We start from the raw sequence: 12785 nt of genomic DNA, 5'->3' as shown, positions 1-12785 counted from the left end.
GTTACCACAAGAACACTGTAGAAAAACTTAGAAATGAAGGAATGTAACACTATTACAATATCCATATCTATCTCTGCCTCTATAAGAACACTATAGAAGGAAGTCTGCATGTTTTTAATAACTACACTATCATTATAGGCACACTGTAATTTACTTAATCTTTCTCTTAGCTTGAATAACATTTAAGTTGTTTGCAACTTTTAACAATTAATATAAATTTTTTTATATTTAAGATTATTTTCTTAGAATAGCTTCTTCAAAGTAGAATTACTGAGTCAAAGACTATAAGTATTTTGTTGACCTTAGACATAAGTTGCTACACTTATTTCTATAGATTCTTTTTTTTTTTTTTGGTTTTTTTTCTGGTACCAGGAATCAAACTCACAACCTTGTGCTTGCCAGGCAGACGCCGCGCTGCTGAGCTAAATCCCCAGCCCCTATTTCTATAGATTCTAAAAACTGACATAGTAGCTCATTTTTCAAAAATTCAAGTTAAAAACAGAATTTTAATTTCCATTTTTTTTCCATGTAAAATCTTCAAAGTCTAGAGCTCTCTTATAGGGAATGCTTATGGCTGTTTACATTTTTATTCTTTAGTTAATGAATTACAGAACTCAATTAAGCTGATCATATATGTATAATTTAGATGTACTAAGGGAGAAAATTAATTTGTTAAATGTGTTTTCATGGCCAGAGGCCTAAATTCTGTCTCTCTTTTATGTTTGATTTAGTTTTGCTAAGGAATGAAGCTATTAGTGTGGTGATAAATGCTTAATGACTGGCTTTCTGGTGGAGAAAACTCTAATTGGTAACATTTGCCAAACACTCCCCTCCACCCAGTGAAATTTAAATGCTGTTTAAGCTAAGGGAAAAGTTAACTAAACTGTAGTATAGCCACTTGATGATTTTTTAGTTATTGAAAATATGAAAGCTGCTATCAGAGATATTACCCAAATGGTAAGGTTTAACATGATTTTTGTTTTTACAGAATTCAGGCTACCAAGATGTCAACTGGTTTGTAAAATTTCTGAAAATGTAATGGTCAATGGCTCTGATACACTACTAGATGAGGCATCCCCTCTTTTGTTGCAATTATTTCCCTTCCAAAAGATTGCGAATGACTTTGATTATCCTTATGTCTGTCAGGGAGACAGTAAGTTTATACTTATAAAGTCCATTCAGTGTCTTGGGAAGAAAACATAATAGTAGCTTGGTTTGAGGCTTCAGTTAATAATCTGGAATGGCTCACATGGCAGAATCACTTGAGGGTTGTTGCAGTGAGTTATGCTTTGGCACCAGCAACAAGGGTAGAGGGAGGTTAGCTCAGGGACTGCAGCCTCCAAGTTTCCATTATTTCCTTATTTATCTTAATTATTAAACACAATTAGAATGTGCTCACTTATTTTGCACAGTAAAACTCAAATTTGTGCAACTTAGAGCCATTATAAGTTTTTTCCATCTATTTTTGGTTTCTACAAGGGAAGGAACAGAAATGGTCAACAACTTCATAACCTCAAGGCAGGCCCTCATTTCCAGAGCCTTTGAGCACTCAAAACAGAATGGCCTTCGTGTTATCTGCCCAATGAACAGGAATTATTATCAAAAAATTCAATTTACATGGAAAACAGAGACACAGCCATCAATTCTGCCTCTCTGTAGGAATCATAGTCACTTTCCTTTTCTCTCTTTCTTTGCTTCCTTCCTCACCTTCCTCACTCCCTGGATATTCGGTGATTCATCGTTGTCATAAATTTTTCAACTTTCTTATTCCAAGAATGTTGTCCCTAAGTCTAGAGCTTTTCATTGACATGAGTCCTCAGACAGCCCTGTGAAGATTCAGAGTTCCTTGTGTCCTGTGGAAGAATGCTCATCAGCTGAAGTGTTAGGAGGAAACAAAGAATTTAAGTATGGGCTGAGATCGGTAACAGAAGACCATAAAATTGACTGGTGTCGTCTCAGTCTTTGTTTGTCATCCCTCTACCTTATGACACGTTAGTGTTAGTACTAACCCAGTCAGGACTGTGTTACGCACACAGAAGGACAGTCACAGAGGCAGAAGAGGTTGAATGCCAATATGAAGTTGCTGATATCATGCTAGGGATGCACCCATAAAGGAACATGTGTGATTAAAGATTACACAAGACTTTGTGTGTCCAATGAGTATTGTGCCCTTGTCAAGCTTGACATTTATTCCACTGAGCCTTCCATCACTTACACCCTTTTTAAAAACACCTTTTAAAGCTTCCACATATTTTTAAGTATGATTTGTTGAGATGCATCTCCATCTTTTCTGGAAAGAATTGAGCTTTGTTCATAGCCAAATGATAAGCAGTGCCCCTGGAGTGTAATCTCCTATACTAGTTTCTGTACTCCCTGAAAGCTAAGCCTGGGGCTGTCTTGTTTATTAAATCCCCACAATTTCCCACAGTGCCTGGACTAGAGCAGGTAGTCAGTGGGTATTTGTTGAATGAAGAGTTGGGTTTGGAGGGAAAACAAGCTGTCTGGGGCCTAAGTTGTTCAAAACCAGTGTATTTGAGATCACAAAGGAAGATGATTGGTTGTCCTGTGTTATTGTACAGGTAGCAAGTTCAAAATGTGAACCTCCAAAAAGTATGGAGCAGTTGCAGCTCCACCAGAGTATCCAATAAGTAAGTGCACTGAAAGAGACCCTCATTTGCGGAAGCAATATATGTTTAATTAAAAATATTTTACATAATGAAATGTAGTCATTTTATACTAGCCAATATTTGGTGACACTTTCTTGATGTTAGGGATTATTCCAAGTACTTTACAATTTTACTCATTGGTTTTTGCAGAAAACCCTATGGAGTAGGTGTCCACATCGTGCCCGTTGGAAAGATGAGGCAGTAGGCACAGCAAGGCAGTGTCATCTGGCTGCAACTGTAGACAGCAAGGAGTTGAGGTGGGATGTGACCTCAGCCAGTCTGACTCCAGAACTGTGCTCTCCACTCCCTAAGACTCATACTTGTGTATAATCATAAGGCAACATGGAATGCACCTTTATGATGTTATCAAACCGAGACAAACAAGGAAACTAATGTTATTTCTGATACAATGACCCTGTAGGTGTTGTTTTATATAGAGATTGCATTTCCTAAACACATTTGGAAACTCTTAGGCCAAGATAAGAGGAGTGAGGGAGACTCTGGGGATTTCTCCTAAGTGATGCTGACTTGGAGGAATCAGCCCAGCTGACGACTGGGGTGGATGAAGCCCACAGATCAGAGGACACAGCCCACCTATTTGCTCTTTTACAGGGCTTCTATAAACGGACTCCAGACTACCTTCAGATTAGAGAATGGAAGAGGATGGGCTGCTTCCCTGTCCCCATGGTCCACTCCACCTTCTTAATTGATCTCAGGAGGGAGGCTTCTGACAAGCTCACCTTCTACCCGCCACACCAGGACTACACCTGGACTTTTGATGACATCATCGTCTTTGCCTTCTCCAGCAGGCAAGCAGGTATCATTTGTGTTCCGTTGTACTGCCACCACAGAAACACGGAAAGGGATTAGCTCCTTTGTTTTGTGCTTCTTATTTAAATTAAATCGCAGGAGGGTGCACTGGCACATGCTTGTAATCCTAGTATTCTGGAAGGCTGAGTCAAGAGGATTGCAAGTTTGAACCCAATCTGGGCAGCAAAATACAAAATAAAAACAGATCTGGGGCTGTAGCTCAGTGAGCAGGCCCTAGGTTCAGCCCCAATCAGTTCTCACCCAGCAAAAAACTACTTCCTTTTCAGGTAGTGTTAGAGGCAATGCACTGTCTGCAGTAACTACACCAGAACCCTCGGTGTTGCTGTCCTTGTGAGCACTAATGACCAGAGCCAAGACTGCCCTGCCCTCAGAATCCATTTTCTCTTGGTGGCCCAAGTTGAAGTGGAGGCAGTAGGGGTAACATGAGGAGTCACAGGAATCCGATTGGTTCTCTATGGTACTGAATGCACTGCTCTTGTTAACTATAGGAGTCCCTTTATTAATTAGAAAACTGTGATAGAAGCTCAAAATGACACTAGCAAAGTCCCCAGACTTTTTTTTTTTTTTTTTTGGAACCGGGAATTGAACTCAGGGTCTCATGCTTGCTAGACAGGCACTGCGCCACCGAGCTGTATCTCTGACCGAAGTCCCCAGACTTTAAATTTGGAAATTTATTTCTTCCTTAAAAAATCTGAGCTGCTATCATAGCTGTTTGTTCCACAGAGTTTTCAGAGAAGCAGGCTCCTTCTACATTGTCTTTCTACCCTCCATGGTCAGATTCTTAATGGTCACATTTAGGTGGACTCCTCACCATCAAGGCAGGAACAGAGGCAGGGCATGCTCCATCCCTGCAAGGGTACGGCCCAGAGATGGAAACAGCAGCACTTACATGGTAATCTCAGCCGGATCTTGGGAAGATGACAGCACGCACGGGGAGGGAGGCCCAGAATGTCATCTTTGTTCTATGAGGTCATGGGCCCCAGTTCTTTCCCTCTAGACAAAAGAGAGAACAGATACTGGAGGCAATCAGAAGTCTCTGCCTTCAGCCCCATGAAAAGAGAAGCAAAGCTAACTTCATCTTTGTGAATAACTGGGACATTTCCAGTGGAATCTGTATATTTCTTGAGAAAGACAAGCAATAAAAAAGAAAGAGTTTCTTTCTTCATCCTTCACATGAAATAAGGGAAGATACACATTCACAAAAACAGTTCAATAGAAAGATACACGGCATTACTAAAGCACAGCTTTATTAGAATAATTTAAACCTTCCTGCCAGCGTCAGGGGCCGTTTTCAATGTGCCAGAAATGTGCCACATAATCACTAGCAAAAACGGGTTTAGAAACCATAATGATGGTGAAATAAACTCACTGTGCTCATATAAATTAGGGCAAAACAGATTGTTGTGAAGACTGTAAGCAGTGGGGATGTTGCCCGCAGATAAGAATGCTAACGCAGATTCAGCCTACAACTCATACATCAGGCCCTAGGTTCCCATTTGTCAGTTGTAGATTTGTTAGAAATGCAAGTATTTGGTAGGAATGTGAACAGTTGATATTTTTTTCTTTTGGGTGCCAGAACAATTTAGACCAATTGGCCAGATGCAGGCATTTTTTAGGCCTACATTTTCCAGGGACAAATCAATCCTCATGTGGACTGGAGTTTTCACAAAGGTGCTTGTGTCCACATTAATGGAAACTGCATTTTCAGCCTGTTCCGTTATTTGCTGTGACTTCTCCAGGATGGGAAGCAGAGTCAGGGCCTTCCTGTTCCTTGAAGTTGTGCCTGTCCTTTTGCTTCAGAGTTTGAAGCAAGGATGGTCCAAGTGAGTGCTCTATTAACAATGAGAGTGATGGCCTCTGCCTGACAGAGTCCTCTTTTGTGGCCATTGCACAAGGTATTATTGGGACCTGTGCACTAAATGATGATGATATATTTTGGAAAACCAATACCCGATGTTTGGGCTGGAAAAGTGTCACAGACTGAATAGGAAAGTTTTACCTCTGTCTTTTGCTTGGCCTGTTCACCAGGACCTTATGCTTTATTGCTGTGACTTCATAAAGGCCTTTCCAGGACAGTGACAGCAGGTATGGAGTCACAGAGCTGTTTGGTGGTTCATCTGGGGAAAGGATAGGTGGAAAAGGAGAAGAGAAGACCAACCTAGCCAGTTCTATCTTTCAAGCTAGGATGTATTAGCCTCTGTGCCAGTTGGAAGTTGAGAATTGTGAAAAAAAAAATAGCTATAGTGATGACAACAGTGAATACCATGGGCCACATCCAGTGTCACAGACTGAACAGTTGGAAGTCAACAAAAAAAATAATCACTGTCATTTGGGGGAAATTAAAGATAATTCCTGACAGTTGTGTGGTTCTGAGGTAGTATTCCATGAATCTTGAAGCATTTTCAAGCACAACATGAATGAGCCACCCATGGTGTGTCTTGAGGCTCTTCCTTTTGTGGGTCCAAAGCAAAGCACTTCCCCTCGTCTTTATAAAAGGATGACAGATGACTAGTGTTCTTTGATTCTTACTTTTCTGAAGCTCCCTAGCTGTGTATTACCTACTGTAGCATCATTGTGTAAACATGCAAAAGGAAGCCGAGGACCTGCCTACGACTATCTGACCCCAGACTTTGCCAACGTCTTCCACTCAGATTATAGCCATTACCACAAAAACAAGACATGTGGATTATTGGAACAGAATGGGGGATGCAGAAACCACACCAAGCACATTCAGCCATCTGATCTTTGACAGAAGAACCCAAAATATACACTGGAGGAAAGGTAGCCTGTTTAACAAATGGTGCTGGGAAAACTGACTATCCACATGCGGAAGATCTAGACCCATCTCTCTCACCTTGCACTAACCTAAAATAAAAATGGATCAAAGATCTAAATTTTTAAACAGAAGCACTTAACCTGATGGAAGATAAAATAGGTAAAACTCTTGAAGACATAGGCATAGGCAAGAGCTCTCTGAAAAGAATCCTAATTGCACAGGAAATAACAAGAATCACCAAATGGAACCATATTAAATTACAAAGCTTCTGCACAGCCAACAAAACAACCAACAGAGTGAATCTACAGAATGGGAAAAAATGTTTGCTATCTATTCCTTGGACAGAAGACTAATAATATATAGAACTCAGAAATTAGACTGCCCCCCAATTAAAGACTCAGTCAAAAAATGGGCAGCTGACATGAATAGACACTTCTTCGAAGAAGTACAAATGGCTAATAAATACATGAAAAAATATTCAACATTTCTGACCATCAGGGAAATGCAAATTAAAACGAAGCTGAGATTCTATCTTACTCCAGAAAGAATATCTGTTATCAAGAAATCAAATAATAACAAATGCTGGAGAGGCTGCAGGTAAAAAGGATATTTCTGTGTACATTGTTGGTAGGAATGTAAACTAGTACAGCCATGTAGAAATCAGCGTGGAGATACCTAAAAAAACCTAAAAATAGAAATTCCATTTGACTCAGGTATTCTCTTCCTAGGTATCTTCCTGAAAGAGTTAAAGACATCATATTACAGTGATACATGCATACCCATGTTTGTAGAAGTACAATTCAATATAACTAAATCTTGGAAGTGGCCTATATGTCCATCAATGAATGAATGAATGAAAAAATGTGGCAGCCCATCTGACCAAGAAGAGAGTACAAGGTCATAAGCAAATCTCTGTGACAAAAATGAAGTCAGTGGCAGGAAATTACCTCCCATGCGGCCAGTGATCTGGGCTCTGTATCAGGGCTACAGTGGTGCTCTTTGGCCGGGCCTTTTTCAGATATCTGCTGTGAGTCCAAGGGGCAGGAATCACAAGTAATGTAACGATGGGCAAGCGGTTCTGCATGCAGGACATCACTGGTGATGAGCATAAGAATCTTCTTTTAGGTCAATTCCCAGTGATCAATGTCCCCAAGGTTAAGCTCCTGAATCCTGAAAAGGTATAAAATCCCTTGGCATTGATGATCAGAGACAAAGATTTGGCTTTAATGACTTACTGTGAGGCCTTGGGCAAGTCAGTCTTTTATTATTTTTTATCATCATAGGGAGAGATCATTATAATGATTTGTGGTGTTAAGGTGCTACATGGGTACAAGTGAATGTTTGACATCTAAAAGCAGTCTCTCAATTATATTATTCAGTTCTCTTTTTCAAAGGAAAAATTGGCTCTCAGAGGCAGCTTTTACTGAGTGTACCAGATTTCTTCATAAACTTGATCTAACTATAAATTTCCTTTTTAATTCTTTATGTTTATCAAATTACCCATGAATTGAAGAGTTCAAATAGTTAGCTAAGGTTTATTTAAAGAGGGACCATTTCCTGCACACCACCCCTAAAGCATTTCTCTCTTCCACAAGATAATCTCTTTAGATGATTGTTACTGTAGTATTTATAGACCTGTTTCTAAATGACATGCTTGCGTTGCTACTTCCTTATTTTTTTTGGCTTACTTTAGGCATTTTCCTGTTGATTTTCCACTTCAGGAAATAAGGAGTTAGCTCTCTCTCTCTACCCTTTACCTACCCCCCAATGCAAACACATTCTTCTCCTCACCTCCTCTAAGTATAATTTAATTTTTTTTCCTTAATCACATGAATCTAACCCCAAGCTCAGCCATTTATAGGCTCTAACTAGTTTCCTTTATCTAAATAATTACACTACCCTTTTTTGCTTAGTTTTACTATTACTAATACAATAACAAACTACTCACTAATTTTCTCAAACTCTTCTCAGAATGCTCACATTCATTAGATGTTCCCTATTGCATGTCTTGAAGATGTCCCTCTGGAAGTTTTCTGATATACTCTAATCTAAGAAATGTCAAGCCCATCAACCTGGGTCTCAGTCTCTTCTCTCATGCATTGACTTCTGCTTGTGTCCTAACTTTGTCTCATGCATTATAATTCTCTTCCTCCGCCTTATCCTCCTCTTCACCTTCCTCTTTCTCCTCTTCTTCCTTCTCTTCCTCTTCACCCTCCTTCCACATCACCCGGTAATTTTCTAAGATAATGTGATGGAAAGTAAATATTTTATGACTTTTCATGTCTGAAAATGCCTTTCCTGTGTCCTTGTACTTGATGGATAGCTTGGCTAGGTAGGTATCTTATCCCTCTTTTATGGAAGCTTTGGAAAGTTAAAAATGGTAAAGTGGTTTACCTAATTAGGATAGAGAAGCATCCTAAATATTAAATCTTTTTCTTCCACTTTCTAAATTTATCATGATTTTGCAAGAAGGTGCATTGGGGTTTGAAGTTCACCATAAGTATTCATGTTGCCAAATGGCAGGACTAATAAATTCATTTGGAGAAAGCAAGAAAAGTGACAGTCCTCGTGGACCAGCCCAGACTGAAGACAGACACAATAAAGGTGGAGGATAAAAGCCCTTTTCTTTTCCTCTTCATCTCTATTAATTCTATGAGACAGCTTCATCTAACTTGTCAGGTGATACAGCTTCACTGGTGGAAATTTCATCTGCACAAAATGGAAAAGTCACTATGCAGATAGTTCTGTCTCAGGAAAACACTGGTGGTTGTGGCAATTAACAAATCACAGCTTAGGTACACGGACCAGATCTCAGCAGGCTCATCCTTTTAACTCAGCAGTCTTTTAGTTAGGACTCTCCACTGCCGCATCTGTAGGAGACCACCCTGATCCCCATATTTCTAGCCATCTGGCTTATAAGCCTTAGCGTTTCCCTGCTAGAACTACAGAACAGTGTTAAATACGAGATGGATGTGATATATTTTGGGGAGAGTCACATGGCAGGTTCTTATTAGGACTTAAAATGCAGGCTTTCTTTTGCCCCTTTATAAACTTTTTTGGAAGTTTTGTGCCTATCAATTGACTCCAAATCCATGTATGTTAAGGGAAGAAATAATACCAAGCAGAATCATGGAGAATTCTAAATTTCCTTTGTAATTTTTTACTTTTTGTTCTGCATATGCCTAGATTTAGCTTTAATAACCTGTCAGCCTTACAGGATTTTCCGGTTTGTTTTCATATCAAATATGGACTTCATTGCTCATTTTCTTGTTATTTCCTGTAGGTGGATTACAGTGTTTCATTCTGCTCTCTTGAATGGGAATTCATTGCCTCCCTTCTGATCCCTTCAAGCCCTTAGTGTTCATTTCAGGCCATCAGTGTGCTGTTTCTTCAGAGGGAAAAATCAATTTCCTCTGGGCTGAAAAATAGCCCAGATTTTTTATGAGCCTCCAATGCTGCATTTTACTTTTTTAAATAAAAGAACATTTTTGAGGTCTCCTTGTTCTCCCCTCAGCTGTTACTAAGAAGTATGTTTTCTTATTGGCTGACTTTGCTTCTCTCTTGGACCTTCAGGCATCCAGATGTACCTCTGCAACAGAGAGCACTATGGTTACCTGCCCATCCCCCTGAAGCCCCACCAGACACTGCAGGAGGACATCGAGAACCTCATCCACGTGCAGATAGAAGCAATGAGTGAGTGCCCCAGGAGCAGGGCAATGGCTTAAGCCCCCCACGTCTCTCCTCTTCCAGGCGTGAAAACTCATGGCTGTTAGGCTGTCTTGGTTGAAATGTAGCTATTCATCTGTTCATTCATTTTAAAACTTTTCCTCTGTGAAATACAAATGGCATAAGCTCCCTGTCCTAGTGGAGAACTGAGTACACAAATACTTTCTACAGAGTGTAGTAAGTGTTATAATAGTTTTCAGTGGCATTAATTTAAATCCTAACTGGCCTGCTTTCATATCATATGACTTTAGGCAAGTAACCTCCTTATTATACAATGGAGATAATGAAAACTTCCAGGGCTCGAGGCAGAATATACATACTATATATATATATATTGCATAATATGAATGTACAATATGAATGTACAAGTCATAATTATATATATACAATAATTATGAATTTCAACTTAATAATAGCTTATGATGTAACAGATACCACATGAAGCACTTTTTGTCTCATTAAATTTCACAGCAACCTGATGAAGGGGGTTTATTATTCCCATAATAAAGATGAAGAAATTGAGGTATAGAGATCTTAAGTAAATTGCTCTAGATTGTTTTAGTAAACAAATGACAAGACTGAAACTTAAACCAGTCTTCCTGTTTCCAGATCCATGTCCTTGAACACTGTATTGTCATTGTCTCTGAACACAGCATGATGTTGGAAATGGGGCATTTAATAATCAGTAGCTAAACTTACTGTACAATGTACAGTGGTGGCCCAAGGAGAAAGTACTGTACTGATCCACCTAGCCCAACCAGAATGCTGGAAATGACTTTCTATAGGAGGGAATATTTCTGTGTTTCATCACTAAAGCATAGAATGTATACACAGGGGAAGTGAAGGCTGTTGGAAGGCACAGCAGGAAGTGAGGCTGGGAACGGGGCAGGAACCCAGCCAGGACCTCTGATGACTTAGGTGTTCAGATTTTCCTGAATAGAGAGGAGCTTTTAAGGAGTTTTTAACCCAGAAATGTGAGAGTGAAATTTGGGTTTAGGAAGTTCATTCTAGGTTAATACAAGTGACACATGCGGCACGGAAGGACAGTGAATTTTGGTCTCAAGAGACAGGTGAAAGTTCATTTTGGAAATTATATGGAAACTAGGCAAATTTTGTGAAGATATGAGTCGAAGCAGTGGCTGTGGCAATAGAGCGGGAGGAGCAGAGATACTTGGGATATAGATGTGAAAGGACTTAGCTGAGAATTGGCTGTAGGTGGATGAGCAAAAGGGTGACAGAGCAAAACTCCCAGCTTCTGGCTTGTCGGATGGTTTTGGGAGTCTTAAATGGAATAAGGCATCTGGAAAGAAGAGAAGTTTGAAAAAAATCCATGAGTTTATCTTTTAGACCCATCGAGTTGCCTATAAATATCTATTTTCCGTTCCCTAGCCCCAGACTATAAAGTCCTTTTTTATCAGGTTAGTCTGAGGACTTAATATGTTGCCATCACCTATCCAGTATATACTTCTGGAATGATTGAATGGACGAATGATGACTAAGTGAATGAATGAAGAGTAAGGACTGGTTTGCTATGACATGCCTAAATCAACCCTTAGGAATATATTTGTGAATTTCTTTAATGTTTACTATTTCTGCCTCTTTTCCTATCTTCAGGGCCTAGAGCAGTGGTGGTGAACCTATGGCATGTCTGCTGCAGCAGCTGTTGGTTATCACTGAAAGCTCAAATAGGTTTGCCACCACTGCAATAGAGGATAAAGGTGGTAACTTACTGCCTTGTATCCCAATCACCTAGCACAGCATATGGTATATGGTTGGTGTCAAATATTTGCTGAATGCATGACCAGACAAGTCAGTGTATGAATGAATGAATGAATGAATGAATGAACAGATGAATGAAAGCTATATCATCAAGCACACTAAACCTGAAGCCAAAATAATCTACTTAAACTTAAGTTTTGTCACTTATGAATGGAGAATCAATTTCTCAAAGCTTCAGTTCTTTTATCTGCAGAGTAAGGATACTAACATTGACTGCAGAATTGACCAAATAAAATATTATACTGTATATATTATAATATAAAATATACTGTATATATTATAATATAAAATATTAGACTGATATAATATTATAAAATACTACACTGCATATTCTGAGGTGTTGCTATTATAGTGACTTGATTTAGCACTTAGTAAAAGCACTGCTCCTTATCATCCCTGTATCCTGGCAGCCTCGACTCCCATGTAGACATCACTCAGAGAGGGGCTGGCCCAAACTTGTGTTCTCTCATTTCTTCCCACATGACTGGGCAGAGAGAAAGATCTCAGTGCACAGAAATGCAAAATAATAAATTACAAATATGCACAACTCCTTTTCTGGGCAGATAAAATTCATAGGAGAAGAACCTCTAAATTATAGCTTTCATTATTGATGTCTCTACACAGGCAAAGCATTTGATTTATGACATTTTATTTAATTCTTGTATTTACCTTCTTGAGTTATAATTTTGTTAAGCTTCACTTCTGAATTTTACAATGTAGAACATAATTGAAGTAATGAAACAATTGGAAAACCAAACTTTGATGGTTATAATGTAGAAATATAAGCTAAAGTCCTGTGAAAGATGAATAAAATGCTAGTAATGATGAAATTGTATCTGTCAAGTACCCTTTTCTTTTTTTTTTTTTGTTTTTTTCTCCGGTACTGGGAACCGAACTCACGACCTTGCGCTTGCCAGGAAGGCGCTTTGCCGCTGAGCTAAATCCCCAGCCCTCAAGTACCCTTTTCTAAAGTAGATATTAAAAACTCTTCTCACAATGCCTAGAAC

The 12785-nt window shown here is 39.2% G+C and overlaps 1 protein-coding gene across 2 annotated transcripts in view; it reads left to right on the top strand.

Moving 5' to 3' along the window:
* Colgalt2 (collagen beta(1-O)galactosyltransferase 2) overlaps positions 1-12785 on the top strand; it is a 100388-nt gene that overhangs the window by 64713 nt on the left and 22890 nt on the right. For both annotated transcript variants that reach the window (XM_005375048.2, XM_005375049.2), the window contains exons 5-6: positions 3279-3483; positions 9847-9966. In XM_005375048.2, the coding sequence (XP_005375105.1) occupies positions 3279-3483; positions 9847-9966 (325 nt within the window). The remainder of the gene's footprint in view (positions 1-3278; positions 3484-9846; positions 9967-12785) is intronic.

The sequence above is a fragment of the Chinchilla lanigera genome, unplaced genomic scaffold (assembly GCF_000276665.1).
Source record: "Chinchilla lanigera isolate Chin_1 unplaced genomic scaffold, ChiLan1.0 scaffold00005, whole genome shotgun sequence".
NCBI lineage: Eukaryota > Metazoa > Chordata > Mammalia > Rodentia > Chinchillidae > Chinchilla > Chinchilla lanigera.
Note: the sequence above shows the minus strand (reverse complement) of the source record. Positions and strands in the feature narration are given on the sequence as shown.